This window comes from Passer domesticus, chromosome Z, assembly GCF_036417665.1.
Source record: "Passer domesticus isolate bPasDom1 chromosome Z, bPasDom1.hap1, whole genome shotgun sequence".
Taxonomy (NCBI): domain Eukaryota; kingdom Metazoa; phylum Chordata; class Aves; order Passeriformes; family Passeridae; genus Passer; species Passer domesticus.
In genome coordinates this window covers 26,782,673-26,802,921 of record NC_087512.1, presented here as the reverse complement: position 1 = coordinate 26,802,921, position 20,249 = coordinate 26,782,673, and the positions used below count along the sequence as shown (strand labels likewise).

At 34.0% G+C, this 20,249-nt stretch overlaps 1 protein-coding gene across 7 annotated transcripts in view; it reads left to right on the top strand.

Moving 5' to 3' along the window:
• FCHO2 (FCH and mu domain containing endocytic adaptor 2) overlaps positions 1–20,249 on the top strand; it is an 82,862-nt gene that overhangs the window by 33,489 nt on the left and 29,124 nt on the right. For all 7 annotated transcript variants that reach the window (XM_064405191.1, XM_064405190.1, XM_064405189.1 and 4 more), the window contains 4 exons: positions 5,819–5,863; positions 7,977–8,049; positions 11,023–11,047; positions 18,504–18,561. In XM_064405191.1, the coding sequence (XP_064261261.1) occupies positions 5,819–5,863; positions 7,977–8,049; positions 11,023–11,047; positions 18,504–18,561 (201 nt within the window). The remainder of the gene's footprint in view (positions 1–5,818; positions 5,864–7,976; positions 8,050–11,022; positions 11,048–18,503; positions 18,562–20,249) is intronic.

Genomic DNA, 20,249 nt, shown 5'->3' with positions numbered 1-20,249 from the left:
CCAGTACTATTTCAGTGTTTTCCCTTAGACTAACCTGTTAGTAGGCCAGTTTTATTTTTTTGTCCCTCATTCTCTTTTTGGCAAAGAAGAGCTGACCAAATCCATAAATTAAGATTTGCTTGTAGCAGTTCGGTACTAGCATGATAACTCTATCACATGTATGAAATATAGCTCAAAGAAAACAGCTGCTTATCTTTACTCTGCATTCCTCCAAATAAGATACGCTTTTATTTGTTTTTTTCCTTCTTTTTTTTTTAAATGTAGAATAAAAGGTCCTTTTCTAGGAAAAAAAGATTCTTACTGTTCTATAAAATAATTTCTCATTTATGGACAAGCAATAAAAATGGGAAGTTAGTGTTAGAAACATTGGTGTTGGTGGAATATATTTGAGCTTCCTGGCTTCTGAATTTGAAAGCTTGAATTTTTTTGCTAAACATGTCACAGGATCAGATGATAGCAAGAAAAAGATTGCTTATATGTTTGTGTACATACAAAATTGACCTTTATGATGCAGCTTGACATCTAAACACTAAAAGCAGTCATTTGTTTTGACAGCAGAATTAATTGAGGCTAAAACAGTCGAAATTCCACTTGTATCAAGCTGTTCATTAGGAACTGCTGTCTGGCTTTAGTGCTGTCAGAAAAATAACCTGTTCTGCTATGACTAAATAGCAGAATGATGGTCGGTCCACTGAATTTGAGAGAGAGGTTGAATAAACTTTCTACTGCGGAAACAATTCAGAAGTGACACGCTGCAAGGGGGGTCAGAATGTGCATTGATATCCAGCTGAGCTGTCAACTGGCACTGAGCCAGGCACGCAAAGCTTTGCCATTTGAAGCAGCATGTGAAGCATATGCAGTTTAAAAAATTGTCCTCCTTTCATGCATGATTTACACTCAGACAAACTTTTGTTTTTGTTGAAAAGAAGAATATGGTTTGTTACTGTATTTGTATCTACAGGTACAGATTTATGGAGTATTTTTAAAAGATTTTGCTGAAACAGATATGTTAATGTTTATATGTGTGCATACATGTGTGTAAACTGAATCCTCAGGCTGCGGGCAAAGGCAGTTTTCAGGGGGTATTCTGAGGGTCTGAGTGTTTCTAGTTACTGAGAATTATGTGAAGTTAGTACTAGTATAATGTCACTTTCTGTCATGCCCCCTTTAAGAAGGAAAGGGCACAGTTTTCAAAAGCAGATGCAAATGTAAAGCAGTTCTTATTAGATTTGTTGACTTCTTGATTTGTTTAACTTTTTAGCTCTGTGGGATTTTCCAGTTCATTGATATACTTACTGGGGGCATTTTTTCAGGGTATGGCATAATATTATGTTTTTCTTACTAGTAATATTGGCTGACTTTTGCTTTTGACTTGTTTATTTAAGAATCCAAACAGTAATTTTTTTTTCCTCTCAATTGAGGAAAGTGGGAGTTATTTTATTGTTTTGACATTAGCAAAACATTCTCCTAGACCTCCCTCACAGAGGTTTTATGTAGAAGTTACACAGACAGGCTAGAAAACCTATATCTAGGATTTTGTGGAGAGGTTTTGTCTGGCTTTTTTCCTAGTAGCAGGTATAAGATACTGGTTATAAAGATAGTTTCTGTAGTTGAATATTTTCTGAAAGTACTGTTCCCATAGATGTGAACTAAATATGTAGGAGATTCTGTAAGATAACGTACAGTGCAATTACATCTTTTTCATTTGTCTGTCAATAAGAACATTATCTCCTTATTGCTAGCTATATACTCTACCATTAGGGGCACAAAAGCTCACATACTCACACTGCCACTTGTAACAAGAGAAGCATTTTGTGTAGTTATTGAACAGTCTAGGAGATGCATCCTGAGATGCATTCTTACTCACTGGTGCTTAATTTATGTAAGTTTCCATTCTTGTAAATTATGAAATTAACTAAAATAAAAATTACACTGTATTATATTATTGTATAAATTATATTTATACAAATTACTTTTTTCTGTTACAGCCAACAAAAACTGCTTTATTTTCAAAAGCCTAAGAACTGACCCAGTCCTGGTGTATTTGCTTTAGTCTCTTGTCAATTAGCAGCTGTCTGCCTCTATGTGTTTGTGAAACCATACTCTGTTTGCTTTCTCTTTTGTCCTTATTCTGTCCCAGCTGGTAGAATACTGTGAGCATTCAAAAAGTCAGTGCAGCTTGCAGTAATGCTTGCTAGGAATTTCTATGTACAGTTAGAGGAGCTTACTGATTTTAATGTCTGCTTCCTTTGTAGAATACTACTATTTCTCATTAGCATCCAGATAGCTAGGTATATATACTTAAGTAATGGAAATCCCACTAGATACTCATGTCTCTTTCTATTACAAAGGCTAACCTTCATTTATGCACTGTATTTATTAATTTTTTTTCTATTTTGTGTATTTACAGTATCAAATACATACAATTCTGTATAGAAGTATTTGAGGTGTTAAAGCCAGTGTTACCAAAGTATGGATTAATATAGCAGCAGGGAGAGTAGACTTTTGAAACTTGTGGTCTCACTGCAACAGAACATTAAATCAGAGAACTTTGCAAGGATTGGACTAAATCTCAGCTATAACTTTTTATTTACTCTGAAAAAAGTCTTGAAATGCCTTTTTTTTTTTTTTTTTACAGTACTGCTGTAGATTTAGGATTTGGTTTTGCATTGATATGAATGCTTGAGAATGGGCTTCCTTTTCAATTCACATTATTGTCTTGTTATGAGAAAAAGAGCAAAGGAAATTTTAGTGCTTTGATTGCAGTACTGCCAAATAGCAGTGTTATCAGCATTATCACCTGCACTGCAGTATGGCACCATTTAGATGGTTCTTTCAGTGCCTTAGTCTATCATGTGGCATGGACGTCAGTCCGCAACATCAACACTACTTCTTAAATGTGAAACAACTGTTTTTCTTTCTTTTAATGTTGCAGTGGACAGTGAATCTGTTACTTGCATCAAAAATTTTAGCCATTGTAATCATCCAGATTTTGAGCTGAAGTCCTTGTTGGTGTTAAGCCTTTGTCTACGGTACAGTCATTGGGCACAAGTCTGTTCTGGAAAGTTTTTGCCTCCTAGAGGTTATAAGTCCACCTTAAAAACTTCATGTAGTTGTTAAAGAAGTAATTGAGCTACCAGGACATAAGTTTGCATGTTTTAACTTCTATTTGTATATTACATCTGTCTGGCAATCTCCATTAATGTCAATTCACCTGTAGTTCTTGACTATAGTAACTTCTGACTTCTTGACTTCTGATTAGGGAATATAAAGATATGCATTATGGTGTTGCAGAGGAGAAAGCTTTCTGAGTTGGGATTTCTTTTAGAGTTTGTGGGAATTTTTTTTCAGTGCTAATGCAGCTGCTTTTGTTTCCATGTTCTACACAGACAGTGGGCAATGCTGGAAAACTTCTTAAGAAACTGTCTGAATTCCTTATTGATGCTATGTTCCTATAAAAATATGTGTGCCTAAGGCCTTATGGCTGACTAGGAGACTGCAGCTGGTTCTAGCAGAGGACAGTGTGGTGACAACACACAGTTCTGGCTGGACAGCAGTATTATCACCTCTTTGGACTCAAAGACATCTGTCCACAGGAGACTGCAGCTGTTATTATTGAAAGCTTCTCACAGCTATCCTGTTTTCTAAGTTAGTACACTATAGAGTGCCACAGTAGAAAGGAAATGTCTATTTCTGAAATGTTACTTTGATTAAAAATACTATGGCCAAGGCAAAATGTGTTACTCTTTATGGCAGACATATGGAGAGCAGAACTGTTGGGAGGTCTGAAGTTACAGAACAAAATTTGTCAGAAAATTTAAAACTGTTAAACATTTCACTCTGCTCCATTCAAAAGGGCAAACTGAATGTACAGAATATTCTTAGCTGGAAGGCACCCACAAAGATCATCAAGTCCAACTCTTAGGTGAATAGCCCACATAGGGATTGAACCCACAACCTCAGTGTTAATAGCACCATGCCCTAACCAACTGAGCTATATAGAGACAGCCACTGAAATGAATTTCTGAAATTCCAAAGGAAGAAGGGCTTTATACAAATTTGAGTAGGAAAGGTAAGTTACTACCAAAATAGGTTTTTGAATTGTAACTGGTTCACATGATATCTGTGTGTTTCGGTAGTAAAGGAAGAATGTGTTTTCAAATATAAATTCTTACAAGGCACAAAAAATTCACTTTTAAAGGCAAGTGTTTTATCCAAGCATAATGGAAAAAAATAGATGAACTTGGATGTCTTGTTGAAGAAAATCTTTCCTATCTGCATATTTTAGAAGTGGAGGTTAAGATATTGATCTGAAATATGGATAAGCTGTATTTGAGCCTTCATTATTTCTTTTAATCATTGGTGTAAAAGTTTTAAAATTAAGGGGATCACTCTTAGTAGAAAGGGTAAAGAAAAGTAGAAAGGGTAAAGAAATGGTGGAATTCTGAAAAAGCCTGAATATTTTATTCCTCTGAAAATATATTAAAGTCTCAGTGTTTACAGTGTTCTTTCTTTTGCTTTAGGGATGAGTTTCTGAATTGAATAATTAGACTTGCATTTGAAGTCATTTACTAATTGAAATTTAAAGTTCTGTTAAGACTGCTAATTGAGATATGTCTTAATACTCTGCTTTCAAGAGCGTCATTTGGAAGCCAAACAATTACTTTATGATAAGTGAGATATTGATGGGTTCTAGTCCAAAATTCTGATCCTGTTGTTTTACAAACATTTAAATTTGTTTTTACTGATTGGAAAATTTTGCAAACTCAGTCTTAAATACAGTAAATATAAATTAATATTTTGAGCATCATAATTTAAGAAAAATAGAAGTCTTTCAAAGTATTTTTCCCCTCTGTCTTATCTGTAATGTGTCTGTACATAAACTTGTGTCCATGCTATCATAATGTTTGTAGAAAGGTAAGTAATAAGCCCTGTGGCACAGTGATAGCATGCTAAATTTTTTCTTCTGTGGATACAGATACAAGGTAATGCAACATGGGCTGGAAGAAAAGGTGCCTGCCTGCATGTGCTCTCCCTCTGTTTTCATTGCACTTCCACAAGTGCTGGTATGATTCTATCGTTCCCTGAACAAGATCCTACAGAAACTCACACTGTTTTCTGTATACATGCTTCCTAAAATGTCTCATAATGAGATTAAATAAATTCTAGGTTTAGAAATATATAGGAATAAATTAGGCTTAGGACATGAATTAGCAATGGTAACTGACTGTTAATTTGTGGCAAATGTAATGTGAGGAATTTCTTTAAATCCAGAACTTAGCTACTATTCTTTTCTTGGTCCTGTTGGGTCTCAATGATTTTTTGGAAAAAAAATTATTTATTGCTGTGTTTAAGGTTTTACGTGCCACTTCTAATTGTGTAGGCAATTGGCTGTGGAGAGGAAACACTGGAACTAGCAATGCAGGGTTAGAAAAAGTGTGGCTTTCAAAATTAGGGCTATAGCTTTTCCTTTTTCATTTTTACTTATACCATTCTTGTTCATTAAAAGAAGGTAGATTGAAAGCCTTACGCTGATGCTATATTATAAATGCAATTTTGAATGAGGACACCAATTAGATATAGGCAATTGAATTGTAGTTAGATGACGACTAGTATTTTAATTTTTCAGTATGAAGGAGTGAAAAAACTGCTCTGCGTATGTGATTTTGAGTGTCTTTGACCATTGGCAGAGTAATTGTGCCTTTCAGTTACTACCAACATTTGTAATTAGTTTATCTCATATTTTCAGGAAATATTACTTGTCATTAAAAAAGATTAAATTTGACCTAATGTTTATCTTCATTGTCATTTCTTTAAGGCCCAATTGAGTTTGAAGAGTGTAACACGTCCAGTGTAGCCGAAGGTGAGTTGCCGTAGCATAGTTATTTACACAAGAATGCTGTGGATTAGGACCTGAACTGTGAAGCAAAGGGTACTCAGTGTGTGAGTCTGTATAGCTTTTAGATGTTCCAGTAGACTAAAATGCAGTTTTTCTTTTGAGAAACAAACTTCAATGACAATAAGACTGATGCCTTGGGTTTTAGCTTTTATATTTTTCAGATTCTCTGCTGCCTGGTATGTACCTTTGAAACTTCGTATTAGGTATTAGTAGGTTCGCTTAACAGGGTAGTTAGGCAAAACTATCCTTTCCCAAGTAGAGAATCAAGGACAATTGGACATTACCCAAAAAGCATAAACAATGGTGAAGAGCAAGCCAGGAGCTTAGACTTCAGGACCTGGAGCTGTAATTGGACAATTGAACCCGATGTGTAGATGAACCAAAACTTACAAAAGTATAAAACTTGTGACCAGGATCCATCTTGGATACATCCTGGGTGTAGCCCTGGCCAGGCTCTTCTACATTTAGCTCTGTCTAGTCTCTGTTCCAGATCAGCCTTTCTGGGCATCAAGGCCTATAAAACCTCTATAGGACTAATGCATTAAGGTCTGATAATTTGAGTGTTTCTTACAAGTAAACTTTGGCTAGCACTTTGTCTTTGCAGAGGTTTGGATTTGATTCAGTTATGAATTCAGAGCGTTGTAGCTTAATTTGCAAGTGTCAAAACAATGGGCTCTTCCCATTGTTACTGTGTCAGTTAAACTAAGCCCAATGTAGTGTTCTAGTTGCAAAGTCTTTCTTTGTTGGTGCAGCTTTTTTTACTTAGGGGATTGTTTAAAGTGGTTAAGAACTGCTTGCTGTCCATAAGCTATGTCTTTACTTGTGGGACAGAGGAGTCAGCAGTGTAAGTTATAGCATCCAAAAACTTTTTTAAGGTGCCAAGATTTTGGCTGAGACTTAAAATCCCTTGTAACTGAAGCAGAGAGGACCCATGTTCAGAGATTACTCTCATACTTCATTTGCCATTATTTTGGTCTGCATAAGACATAGAGGAAAAACAAAGCCCAGACATTTAAAAATAATCTTGGAGAAAATTACGTGCCTCAGTATATATTACTGACTCTACAGCTACCTGATTTGAGAAGTTTGGAGTTATTGAAAATTTCTAGGAGCAGAAAGGTTCCTTATGTACTGTTTAATGTATTTTTGTAAAGGTAAATGTAATAAAGTGCTTGAATTAACAGTGGTTTAATTTTGGAAACCAAATTATTTCTACCATTCTGCTCAAAAGCATGCTGTCAGTAGAATCATGCATCAAAACCGAATTGTAGGCTAGTTGGATCAGATGCTTGCACTTAGTCATTTTGTTTGGCAGTCTACTTTGCCTCAGCAAATATTGTGAACAATCAGATGTGGCAGTAAGTCTGAGGGAATGTTTAGGTGTATAAAATTAGTTTTAGTCCATTAAGTGGGAGTGAAAGCAATGAAAGTACTTTATTCAGTACTATAGCTATAGGTATCCAGTGCTAAAAGCAGGGAAGAAACAAAAGGGGAGAAGTGTAATTCCAAACTCTGTGAGAACCAGTCTTGGAGCTGGATACAGTAGTGAGAAATCATGAACTCACATCAGCTGGAAATCCAAGAAACACTTTTATTTTTAACAGGACCGAGATCCTACTTTTGAGGAAAGAAAGGAGCTTGCAGCTCCTGGGAGCACAGGGGGCAGAAGAAATAACGACAGGGTGTTGAACTGCAGTAGGTGGGGAAGGCAATGTTCAGTTTCTCATCCGTCACTATTCAGGATCGCCTGGAGCAACAGCTCCTGTTGAGTTTTTGTGAGCAGAGTACTCTTCCTCAAAACTGTCTATTAAAGAAAACAGAGTCTGTATACCCAACTTGGAGATTTAAGTCAATTTTTAAAGAATTTTATTACTAATGTGTTGAACCCTATTTTGATTTTTTTAAATTGATGTTTCACTTAAAGCAAATTGGAATAATGTTCCCTTAGTTTGGCTCCATACCTATCTCCATACTTGTGGCAGCATTTAAAATACTGGATTCATATGCATCTATGTTTGACATTGCTGAATATGCATTTATCTCTTTGATCTGTAAATGAAAAGTGTTTGTTCTATAGGAGTAAAACCACGGAAAAGGAAGCCTTTTGGTTTATCAGGAATAATGAAAAAAGAAAAAGATACTGAATCTGTGTAAGTATATTTCCACCCTGAAGCCTTGTTTGGTTTGAAAACTAGTAATGGGGATAAAAAAGTATGCAATATTTAAACAAAAAAGGGTTTATAACAGCAGTTTAAAGGAATGCAATGAATACAGAAACATCACAGTTATTTACAATTTTTTTGACCAAATAACAAGTGTATTCATAGTAGTCAACTCATCTTTCTACAATGTTTTCTACAATGTCAGCATTGTAGATAATGTAGTCCTCATTAATCCTAATAAAATATGTCTGTGCGTGGTAAAAGTACTGGATGGCTATGTTTGCAGAATTGAAGCTTCAGGTATTCTTCTGTTAGAAAAACTTCTACATATACTGTCGAAGGACAGAAAAATGCAGTATGTCATGAGCACACTCACTTCTCAAACGCCATCATTCCAGATCAGGACTGATGTCCCAAATATACCCTATGCCATATTCTTTGCATGTACTCAGTCTCCCCAGAGTTAATCTATGCAAAAAGTGTGTTTGAATATCCGTTTTGAGGTGAATTAGTCACAGTGTCTGTCGTATTTGTGGTCAGTGTATGTTTTTCATAATTTCTACATGTATTTTCTCAAGAAGACAGCTTACAGTTTGACAAATTTGACAATACAGAAATATTCCCAGAGGCAATATCTGCATAAATACTTTTTAAGATTAGTTTTTAAAGTATTTTACCAGTGTTAGTTTTTCTAACATACTGTGGAAAAATTCGTTACCTTGAGAACAGCAGGTGCTAATAGTATTTTGTTTCTATATTCACACAATCTACAAAAGAGAATTGCATCTGAAATCTGAAAGAAAAATGTGTAATGGCATGATATCAATCTCCTAAATGTGCCATAGGCACATTTACAGAGATTCTTGCATTAAACCATAACTACTAAATTAACTAGAACATCACAAATAAATAAAAGAGGATTCATTATGTGTTTACATAATATATTCTAATACTTCTTTTATGATCTCTTTAGAGATATAGATTGCTAGTCTGTATTTTGTCTGATTTAATCTTCAGCTGATGATCTTTTTATGGACTGGAAATGATGAAATTCTCATCAGAAGCTTCTCTGCACAGAGAAGACCAGTCCTGCCTTGGTCTTGTGTTTTATTAGTCTGTAGGCTTGTTTAGGTTTGTGTAGGGCAAGCTTTCTACATCTAGAAAAGCTCTCATGGTTAGCAGGCTTTTTGGTTTGTCAGGATAGTTTTTAAACTATCTTGATGCCTGAACCGGTTGATGCCTGAACCGGTGTGTCTTGTAATGGTTTTAATTCAAGGAATTACCACACAGGGTGCATTCTCTTACATATTGCTGTAGTGTAGCCAGGGATTTCACTACTAACCACTACTTTGCATGATATGGTTATTTCATTTTTTATCTACAATCCTTAAATTCCCTTATAAGACCTCCATTTTCTGAAATATTATAGCAGAAGCATGACCCAGTTCTTGAATTTAAAAAGAATTATCTAGTATATCTAGTTATTTAAAAGTACTTTCATCTACAGCTTGATGTCCTTATTCTCCACCCCACCAATGTTTGTAAACTGCTGTGTTTTCCTTTCATCTGTAGAACAAATCCTGAGAGATGCTGGTAGTACTCCTCTGAGTAATACTAGATCTGCCGTTTCTGTTTGAGATCTATTAGCTCACTGATTTTGGAAACCTTCGTTGCGGGCTGAAATATATTCATTCATTTGCCTCATATTTCACATTTCTCAACTTTCATGTACCTCAGGCTATCTTGTTTGCATATAGACACTTTTTGAAACCACATCTCTCAAGGGAAGAATATACTTTGTCTTTTCAAGCAGTAAAATATCTTTGAGAACAGCTCTATTGCTATGAAAGATGTAAAGCAACTAGTAATTTGATCACATGTGTCTTCTCTTGTGTGAGGCCTTTCAGAGAAGATGGAGTCCTTCGTCTCGTCATTTCTTTAAGAAGCTTTACTGAATTTTGTATTAATGCTTCCATATTAGCAAATTTTTTGCACTTGTTTTTAACACACTGTAGTAAAAGCTACATTTTTTGCTTTTAACCCATTTATTTTTTCAGAGATATTTTAGATTAAAATATTTTTTTTTCCATGTGCTTTTTTCTATATATGCATGTGTAGGATGTTCAGACTAATGATACAAAAACACTCTATATTCAGTTACACCATCACGATTTGTCAGCGTGCAAATTAGAAAGGACTTGTATGCTACTCAAGTATTCCCACATTCTGTAAATGTAATTGCTTCTGCTTTTTGAAGACATCAGAGAGAATCAGTGTCATTCATTATTTTATGTACTACTGCTCAAATTGAAGTTGCACTTGAAAAGTGTAACACTTGTGAATAATGTGCTTGCAACCACTGCCTTCCTGCGGACAACTTTTTTTTTTTTTTAAGTGCTTTTTAGGACGTTATTTTGTTCAGCATCTTCTAGTACTTGACTGCAACTGTGCTTGACAAACACAAACTAAGAATGAAACTCTAAAGAGGAAGCTCTGAATTCCTCTGAAGAAGATCTTAATTTCTTTGTGAACTGGATTTTGTCAAAACATTCTGCACTTGCAGGTAGACTCTTTCGTTAGGACTGGTGACTTCTGCTTATCGCATCCATCAAACATGAAGACTTGAAACTTAAAGTATATTCATCTAGAACATAGTGTGGTAGTCCTCACTTTCCTTGATATTTTTGTTATTTTTAATTCTTTTCACTAATATGTGAGTTTGGTTTTTTCATAATTTCTTCTGAGTTTTTCTTCTGCAGTGTTTTGAGAATAAACTGTCAGGTATTATTTAAATCTCATTCAGTTAAATGTGGATTATTTTAAGTAAAAATTTCAAGAGTCTGAGAGGCAAAAGGGTCAAATACACTGTTTTAAATTCATTTAAAATATTGAAGGAAATTTTGTGTGAATAAAATAAGTTGTGCCTTCTATAATTGTAAATTTTCTTTTTTTTTTTAATAGGGAGTGTCCAGATGCAGACTCAGTTGTAAGTAGATTAATTACAAAATAAATGCATATGCTTATACTATGAAGCCCTACAATCTGGTGAAACTTAACTTGCATACAGTCCTGCAATTCATCTGATCGATGATTTCATATTTTCATAGCATACTAGAAGTGTTAATTTTGTGCAGTATATGATCTTCAGTGCTATGTACAAACAAGTGTCAGTAATGCATTTTTGTTTCCTAACAATATTAGGTTTTAAGCAAGTGTTTTCACTGCAAATATATGTTACTTTATTTTTCAGCTAATGGTTTGAATTCCTTGGCTAATAGATTCTAAGAAAGAAAAATATTTAGTTTATTATGGACTCAACTTTGTGTTGTCATATTCCTCTGCTTACTACTTTTTCTTTTGAGAAGTCCTTCTAATATTGACTGGGTTCTGCTTTACCACTGGCAATAGAGTGTGGGAACACACTGTTTAAAATATGGCTTTAAATGCAGCATTTCTAAATGCACTTTATTAATGGTCTAGTTTTCATTACTGTTAGTTAGATCTGTGAGATGTCTTACAGTTTTTTTTTAGTCAATTCAGGTAAGTGACCATTTCAAATTAAATATGTTAATGATTTTTATTTCCTTAATTTAGTCTTTTCTTTTTATGCAAACAGTTATGTTCTCTTGAATTAATGTATAACAAAGATTGTAACTCCCTGTAGCTATGTTTGGGAAAAATCTACAGAGTAATCTAAGTGATTTTCTTTAAACTTATTTATTTTTCATTCATTTATTTAGGTGCAAATTATATTACACAATTTTATTTTGTGGATTTTCTTATTTTTATTTGATAACTAGGAGGTTTTAGTATCTAACATTAAAATTTGTTTTGAGAAACATCTAGTAAAACTATCTTTCTAAATGGGGAAATTTTTACCACAAAACAGAACTGAATGTGTAAGAGAAGATGTCTAATTCTTGCCAAGACAGTTACTTTATATTGTGTTATTTTATATTGACTTAGAGCAAGTTTCTTTTCTTGGGTGCATTTAAAAGACAGTAACATTAGAAGTATCCTTATAATTATCATTTAATTATATAAAATAATTTGACAGTACATGTTGAGTCATTGGAGTGAACCAATGTGATTTGAGTTGCAGTATTTATTTTCTTTGCTTATTTTGGTCTCCATGTTTTTTGAAAACAATTAGTTCAAAAAACTCAAGTATAAATTGGTTTGGCATTCTGTCTGGCTACATGAGGCACACCATATGATCATCTAGGTTAATTGTTGATACTGTTGTTTTGTTTTGTTTTGGTTTTTTGCCTGCTTAACATTTTATGACTGCATTTGGAACTTAAAATTTGATCTGTGGTTTCTGCTTGCTTTTTTCAAACCACAGTAATATTCTGTATAGTGATTTAATGCTTTAAAAGCAGAAGTTATTATTGTAATTGTTGTGAAAAAATGATGTGAGATTCATTTCACCCCTAATAAACAAGCAATCCAAAGTGCTTTTATGTTTTAAGGTTGGAGTCCTCATATGAAAGGTCTCATTTCAAATGCTTTTAATTTTTCTTTTCTTTTACTTATGGGCTTCCTTCCTGTTTAATTTTTCAAACCTAATCTAAATACTTTAAACAGGCTCTATCATCTCTAAGAGGATTTGTTTTGTATGGATATTTGCAACAAATTATGCATTTCAAGAAATTGAACTTGGAAGACTGTTATTAACCAAAAATACTAAAGCAATATTAATTTGGAAATAGGAATAGCTAGGAAATACTGAGGAACAGACCTCAGAAAATTCAACTGAAGATGTCCCAGTTATTATTTTTTCAGTTTTGGTCACTCACAGAAAACCTGTCTGGCATATATATGATTAATGTGATCATTTTTTAAAAGGTGGCGTTTGTTTATTTGTCAAGAATTTTAATTGTGTGACAAGAATGTAAGCGATCACTAGTCTTCAATTATGTATAAGCACCAAGGTAAAAATATTGCAAATTTTCAAGTTAAGGATGTAGCAAGAGCTGATTTCTATATATTATCTACCAGTTCTGTGTACTGCTGTGAATCTTTGAACATACTATGTAGACAATATCATGAAGGTCTTCTCACTAGTGCAAAATGTGTAAAGTAGTCTATCAGACTTCTATTCTGTTTCCAAAAACAAAATGGTGAGACGAGTCAAAAATGTCTTTTGTCCCAAAATCCTCTCAAACTTATATGTGGTGAGACAGATATGCGTATGCTTATCCTTTTTGTGGTAGCCAGATTATATATACTGGAAAATGGAATTAATGTTTTATTAATTTAGTATTTTTTTTGTAATGGCTTTTAAAGGTTTTTGTGGGCTCATTAGTAGGCAACTGTGGACTGAGAACTGGTATTTGTTAAAAAAGTTGAGCACTTCAATAAGCAGTGTCTGTTTAAATATAGGTGACAGAATCTCATGAGATTTAAAATTCCTGAGTTTTTTATATGTCAGTCTATAGTGTAACTTCCATTAAGCTAAAGCTTGATAATTAAGAAAAATTGAAAGTCTGTAGTAGAAAGTGTATGCATTGGAAAGAGATAGCAATTGAAGACTGACTCTGTATGGGGGTTTTCCTTCAGAACGTTTATCTAAAGGCTGAAATGTCTTGTTTCCCATGAGTTTTCCCATGTCTCTAGAGATGTTCTCTAGGAAGATATGAGATCTAAAAGAAACTTTTATTTCAGGGAAACATTTGCAAGGTTCTACTTGTGTCCAGTAAGATCTGAATTGGGATTACAACCCTTCCCTTGGTTAGGATGCTTGCTGATCTCCTTTTTCTACTTCACTGCCTATTTTCACGAAGACTGTAGTAATGTAATTATCTTTGAGTTCTCTGTTCTTTCTGTCAAATCCATTTGAAATTGTCCAGTAAGTTCAAAAGTAATTAAGAAGGGAGTCACCGATGTTCAGAACATAATGCTGAAAGGTTTTTTTTTCATGGGAAACTGAAATGCAAACACATATCAGGGCATCTGAAACTTTTCATTGGCATCTTCATATGTGAATGTAGCATAATTACGATTATGTAGAATTATAGACCATTTTTTTATGTTGGGAACTGGCTGAATTTGGAACCATTAATTTCTGAGAGGTGGAACACAAGAGTAATCTAATATTTATTGAAATTCAAGTATTTTTCCTTATTTGCATTTTACAGCATTTTGTTCTGGCATTTTTCAAATAGTTGCTATTGAGGACAAGGCGCTCTGTCACAGCACAAGACAGGGGCACTTTGAATTCCCATTTTACTTTCTTTCTGCATTTCTAACAATAGGAGAAACTGTCTGTCTGCTCTCTTCTTCTCTGTCTTTTGGGTTAATAGGCACCCTAAGGAGAGGAGGCCAATATTATGCCTCTGTCTTAACCTGAGTATATGGCAGAGTCAAATTTACATCACAAATATGTCAAAAGTGGAGAGCCTTTTTGTTCGCTTGTTCCAGCCTATGATCTTCAGCTGCTTACTTTGAGTCCTCATCCGCATTACAGGAAGCCAGTTGAGTTCTGGCAGAAAAAAATAGAGTAAGCTGTTCAGCTACACTGCATTTTGAAGCATACCCTCAGGAAAACTTGATAAGAGCTCTCATAACCACTGTAGTTTTCCTGGCAGAAGAGAAAATATAAAGAAATAAAACTAGGGCATAGTGATGGTTCTTTGCTTCTTGACTGATGACCAGCCTGTCAGCAGCACTAGTGTTGCAGAGGAAGGGCGAAATGAAGTTGCTAGACTACAATGCTCTGTATAGTCCTCCCTTGTCTTTGTATGTAGCCCAGAGACACTAATGACATTGTAATGGTGTGGCTTCTTCAATCACTTTTAGATGACAGATGGGACAGAGCAAGGAAACCGAAATAAAATTTTCACCAAAGCTAAAAAATGTGTTTTGTCAATAGAATGCTTGGTCTTCAACCTTCTTATACAGGAAATTTTATTTTACTTATCAAAGCCTTATGTTTTATGTCTTTGAAAATATATTAACCTCAGAAAGCCTGTAGAATATGCCATGGCAAAGACAAAGGTACATGACCTAAGTGTCTGGCATATGTTTAAAGCTATATAAGATCTCAATTAATGCCTCACATCTGCAAACACGGGGAAAACTGACTTTTATAGCTACATATTCAGTTGCTTAACAGAACCTCAGAAAGGCTTCCTGGAAGTCCACCACTTCCAGTTGCTTTTGCAGTTGCTTTCTTTCTAGTTGCTTTGCAAAGTTCAGGTCACATGCATAATGAAGTTGTTGGGAGGTTTTTGACTGCAAAGAACACTACACATGTTTGTGTAGGGGACTAAAGCAGACCTCCATCCCCATTATATTAATAACAAATTTTCTCAAAGGCCAAAGTTTGCAAAGATCATAATCTTGTGTGTTGAAGTTCAAAAATTATACATGTAGGTTGTGAACTTAACCTCTGATCAGTATGGTAGGCAAATCAGGTCTTACCTGTGTTGTGTGCCTGATATTTAAGATACACTGTTATTCATGACATAACATATAGTTCTTTGTAGGAGTGTGGAAGAGGGAGTAAAAATTAGTCAAATAAATGTAAATGCCTTCATTAACATCAGAATACTGAATATGTGTCTCTCTCAGGTTGCTGTGTTATCTACCACTGTTATTAAATGTAGATTTGCAAACGAAATGTTGGTGTTTCAGAAAGCCCATTCATCAGTTCAACCATTCAAAATATTGAGAACAGTATTTTGAAATTACTACTCAACTTGTAAGATTGTGAGGTATCATTTTACTTATTTGTGACACAATCTTCTTTTGTCTATACAAAGGTATATCAAGTATCTATTCCACCAATTTTTGATGCTGATTTACATGAACATATGAATTCAGTATCTAGTTAATTAAAGCAACTGTTAACAATGATCATAAATTGGCACAAGATCAATCTGGATGACTGACAAGGCTGGAAATACAAAGCAAATTATTTATGCGTGTATATGCTGTTTTATGTGAGATGTTTGATATTATTTCAATTTCAAACATCTGTGTATTTGAATTTCAGATATAGGAAAAAATTGCAAATTAAGTTTTCTAGATAGGGTTTGAAAAGAAGTGATAGCATAGAATAGCTGAAAGAGAAGGAAGGAATTTTCTTCTCCTGTGTTCAGAACTTAAGCTGTACAGTATTCATCTCTGTTACGTACATGAAGTTGTGAAAACAGACTGCATGCTGCAGGGCTGTTTCTGAAGAAGAGATGATTCAAGTATATTAAGATCAGAAATAATTGTCATGAAGTATTAAGAAAGAAGGTTAAATATTTTAAGATTTTGGTGCTTTCTTCGTCCTAGAGATTTTTCAGTAAATTAAAAATCATACAATGAAAATAACTTCTACAAACTTCTCTCATCATTTTATATCAAAATAGTCCATTTTGCCAGCTACATTGTGCATGCTGTGTCAGGCCAGTAACAGTATCCTGTACATATATGGCCCAGTTGTAGAAAAATTAAATGTTGTATATTTAAAGATTTTTATTGATTTTCAACTGATCTTAACCATTAATGTCTCTATCTATGGAAAATCTCCTGGTGTGACAATTAAATTAATTTTAGAATTCAGAATTTCTAGTATTACAAGAAAATAAACTTACACTGTAGCTATATGTTTTTGTTCTGTTTACTTTGATGTCAAGTTTCGTTAGTGGTTTTTGCTATATAAACAAGGTCAGCTTGAGGTCAAGCGTAGCTAAGAACCCTGATTTGAGCAAGTAGAGCTAAAGTATTGGACCGTGTGATTGTACTGTTATTACTTTTTTGTTGTGTTAATTATTTATTTATTTATTTATTTATTAATCACATAGCAGTAAAGTCTAGATCTTGCAAATATTTCAAGAAATTGCATCTATATGGTCTGTATTTTAAGTATGGAGAGCTTTGATGTTGATTTTTGGCCTTAGTTTGATGTGGTATTTAATTTGGTATGTCTTACATCTGTACAGGACTGTATTTCTTATATTTTTCTTAGCAGAAAGTTTGAGCTGTGTGTAAATTCCATTTATTTCAGAAGTGCTAAATTTAGGGAGCTATACAGAGGAGATAATTTCTTAGTGAATTATCAGACATCTCATCACATCTGTAAAAGACACAGAAGGTTAACTACATTTGAATAATTTTAATGTTTATGTTCTGTACTTCCAAAGCCAAAGATAGTCTCTTTAAACTTGTGTTCAAATTTTATCTGAAGTCATGAGGCTCCTTTCTTGTCCACTTGAAACCACCAGCATAAGTCATTTTGTTATATCCCTTGACTTCTAACAAATTTTGTTTTGTCTGTATTGTGTATACATATTTGTTGGTCAAATTGCTTGCCAGTACCTGCTTTCTGATAGAATATACTGATGTTACACTAGAATAAATTACTTTTATAAATTTACATATTCTAATTTTTATAACATATTAGTAACTACTGAAATCACTGCATTTTGAAGACACCTTGGTTGTGGTTTTTTGTGATAAATTTACTGAGACGTTAAGCAGTTCACATACACTGCCTATGCATTCAAAGTTGTGAGTGGATTTTTTTGGTTCTGAGTGGAGAAAGATCTATGTATCCATGCTTATCCTGTATATGTAACATATGATATGGAGGTTTTGTGCATTTTTAAAGTTTAGATTATTTTGGAGACTTGTTTCTCTCTGCCCCAAAGTTATTTTAATGAAACTGTATGCTTAGCTGAGCATTCTAAGTCACTTTAACATCATTCTTTTCAGTTTCTGTTTAATTGCCTGCAAGAACAGAAAAACAGAACTTGTCTTAAGTTACCAGATGCTTATTGGCTTTGAAGATTGAGGATAGTGTTGGAGATGTGTAAAGGAAAACTTGGGAATAAAATTTTGAGCACCTGTGGTATGGATATTCCTTTCTGAAGTAACAGTATAGGCACACTGCTTTTGCTAGGGGAAGTGGAATTTGTAAGCAGTGCTTTTGCTAGCATTCTTAAATACTGACTAGTACTTAGGAAAGGTTTTGCCTCTGCACCATCAGAGCATCTTGTGTCTTAGCTGAAAGCAGTAAAAATTGGGAAATTTTCCTGGGGCCAAGAGAATTATAACCTAATTTAACTCAATACTAAAGCTAAAATAATGTTGATTTCTGTCCTTTTTGGTAGAAAAATTGATTAATAATCTCTAATTAGTAATTACAATTAGTAATTAAGTAGTGATTGATTAGTAAAAGCCAATGCATTTCAAACTTGCCAGTTTTCACTGGCAATTTCTCAGGAAGTTTAGAGCTTGTTTTGTTACATTTTGTGCTGAGATACCTTGTTACACAACTTCTGAATGACAAATCATAACTTCAGATAATTGAAATAATGTTGAATAAAAATCACTTTCATGAGTTGTTGCAATTTCAGTTTGTCAGTGATGTAAAATTCAGTCTGATGTAAGAATGACATGTTTTTTTAGTTATTTATCAATAGCATAATTTTTGTTGTTGTTTTTAGAACTTTCCTGATGTAGATGATGAAGGATACAGCATTAAACCAGAAGCAACACAAGATATCCTTTTTACTATTATTATGCCAAGTTATTTGATGCTACTACAATTCTTTGGAAAGAGGAAGTACTGACAAAAGAGTTAAGGAAGATGAATGACATTTATGCCTATGTAGCAACCTTGTATTCCTACATTCGTAGCTTTTGTAAAATGAACGAAATTTTTTCTTGGATGTATGTGTGCAAATGTTAAAGATTAAATTAGATCTCTTGGGAACTTAAAAAGGACAGTAAAAACGAAAAGCAAAAAAATAGCCAGATCCATTGCAGATCCAAAATTCCATTGCAGATCTCTGTCCATGAAAAGCTCTCAGAGAGTTTATAAAGTTTGCAAACTTTTTAAAGCATATTGTATGGTTATCTGTTCTATACCTGTGCCCTCACTTTTTTATTCTAGTGTAGCACTACAGCAGTGTAGAAATAGAATTTCTGTTACTTAATGAAGTCATTACACTACATGCTGTTTCCAGTTGGTGCTTTTAGCTTTTACTGTGTTTTTAATAGCTTCATATTGAAAGCTTATTAGCTTTCATATACAGAGTAGATTTTGTTCTGACTTGCTTTATTGAGGCTGAAAATTTTTCTCTGCTGTTCCCCTGTTGCTCTGGAGGAAAATTCTTGTCCACTTTTTTCCTACTGCCGCAGAGGAAAGTTCTGTTTAAGAGCTGGGAATAGTTACCATAAATCTAAGCAAGCTTGGTATGTTGGTAAGATAGCTAATTTTTGGAAATGTATTCACTGAATTTTCTGTGTACTTCAGATAAAAGGTGAATTTAGGCTGTACCATTACTTTAAATTGCAAAAACTTTTAAGCAGTTAACAGCTCATTATAGTGGCCAGGTCATCATCATAACTTCTTTGTTTTCATCACCTTTGCAGAATATTCCTCTAATGCCCACATGGAAGAGTCCTGTAACAATAAAAGCAGTTGGTGTAATATTCTATTTTAAAAAATTATATAAAGTGACAGACTTTTATCCAGTTCTAAGGGGAGTATTGTTTTATGCTTTGCATGTGTTTCTGAAAGTGAGAGAGAAGTGAGCAACATCTGTGCTTACGATGAATGATTCATTTGGACATCCTATTTTTTATTATCTCTTTCTTGTTGTGAAACAAAAGAAGAGGCCTACATTCAGTGAAAAATATCCATGATTTGAAATCTGTCATGTGATACTACTTCAGCTGCTGAAAATCTTGACCATCTTCAGGAACTTATCACCTCCCTTTCTCTTTTCCTCCCTTAGCCTCTAGAAATTTATTTTGTTGATGGGAACTCATGAGATAATTTGTTGGACGACATTGTTTTACTGTGACAGTCAATCATAATAAGTCTGATTTAAATCTCTGTTGGTGAAACATTTTACAAGAACTGTCTTATTTGTAGGAAATTAATCTTGAAGGTCAGTGATAATATTCAAGACAATAAATCTTTTGATGAAATTAGAATTACTTTTCTTTGAAAACTTTTCTGTAACTGCTTTATTTCGAAGGAAGAGAGATGTAAGATGAAGATACTTGGCTTTTTCCTCACCACAAGTTTCAGATCCTTTGAGCTGAAAGGGATTTTGAATGTCAGGTTTAAAACTTTGTTAGGGAATAGTTTGAAGGAATTTAGTGCAAATGTATGTCATATTTTCAGGTGAAAATAACTTAGAAGAAGTGACTTAGAGAATATGTACACTTCTTCCAGGTAG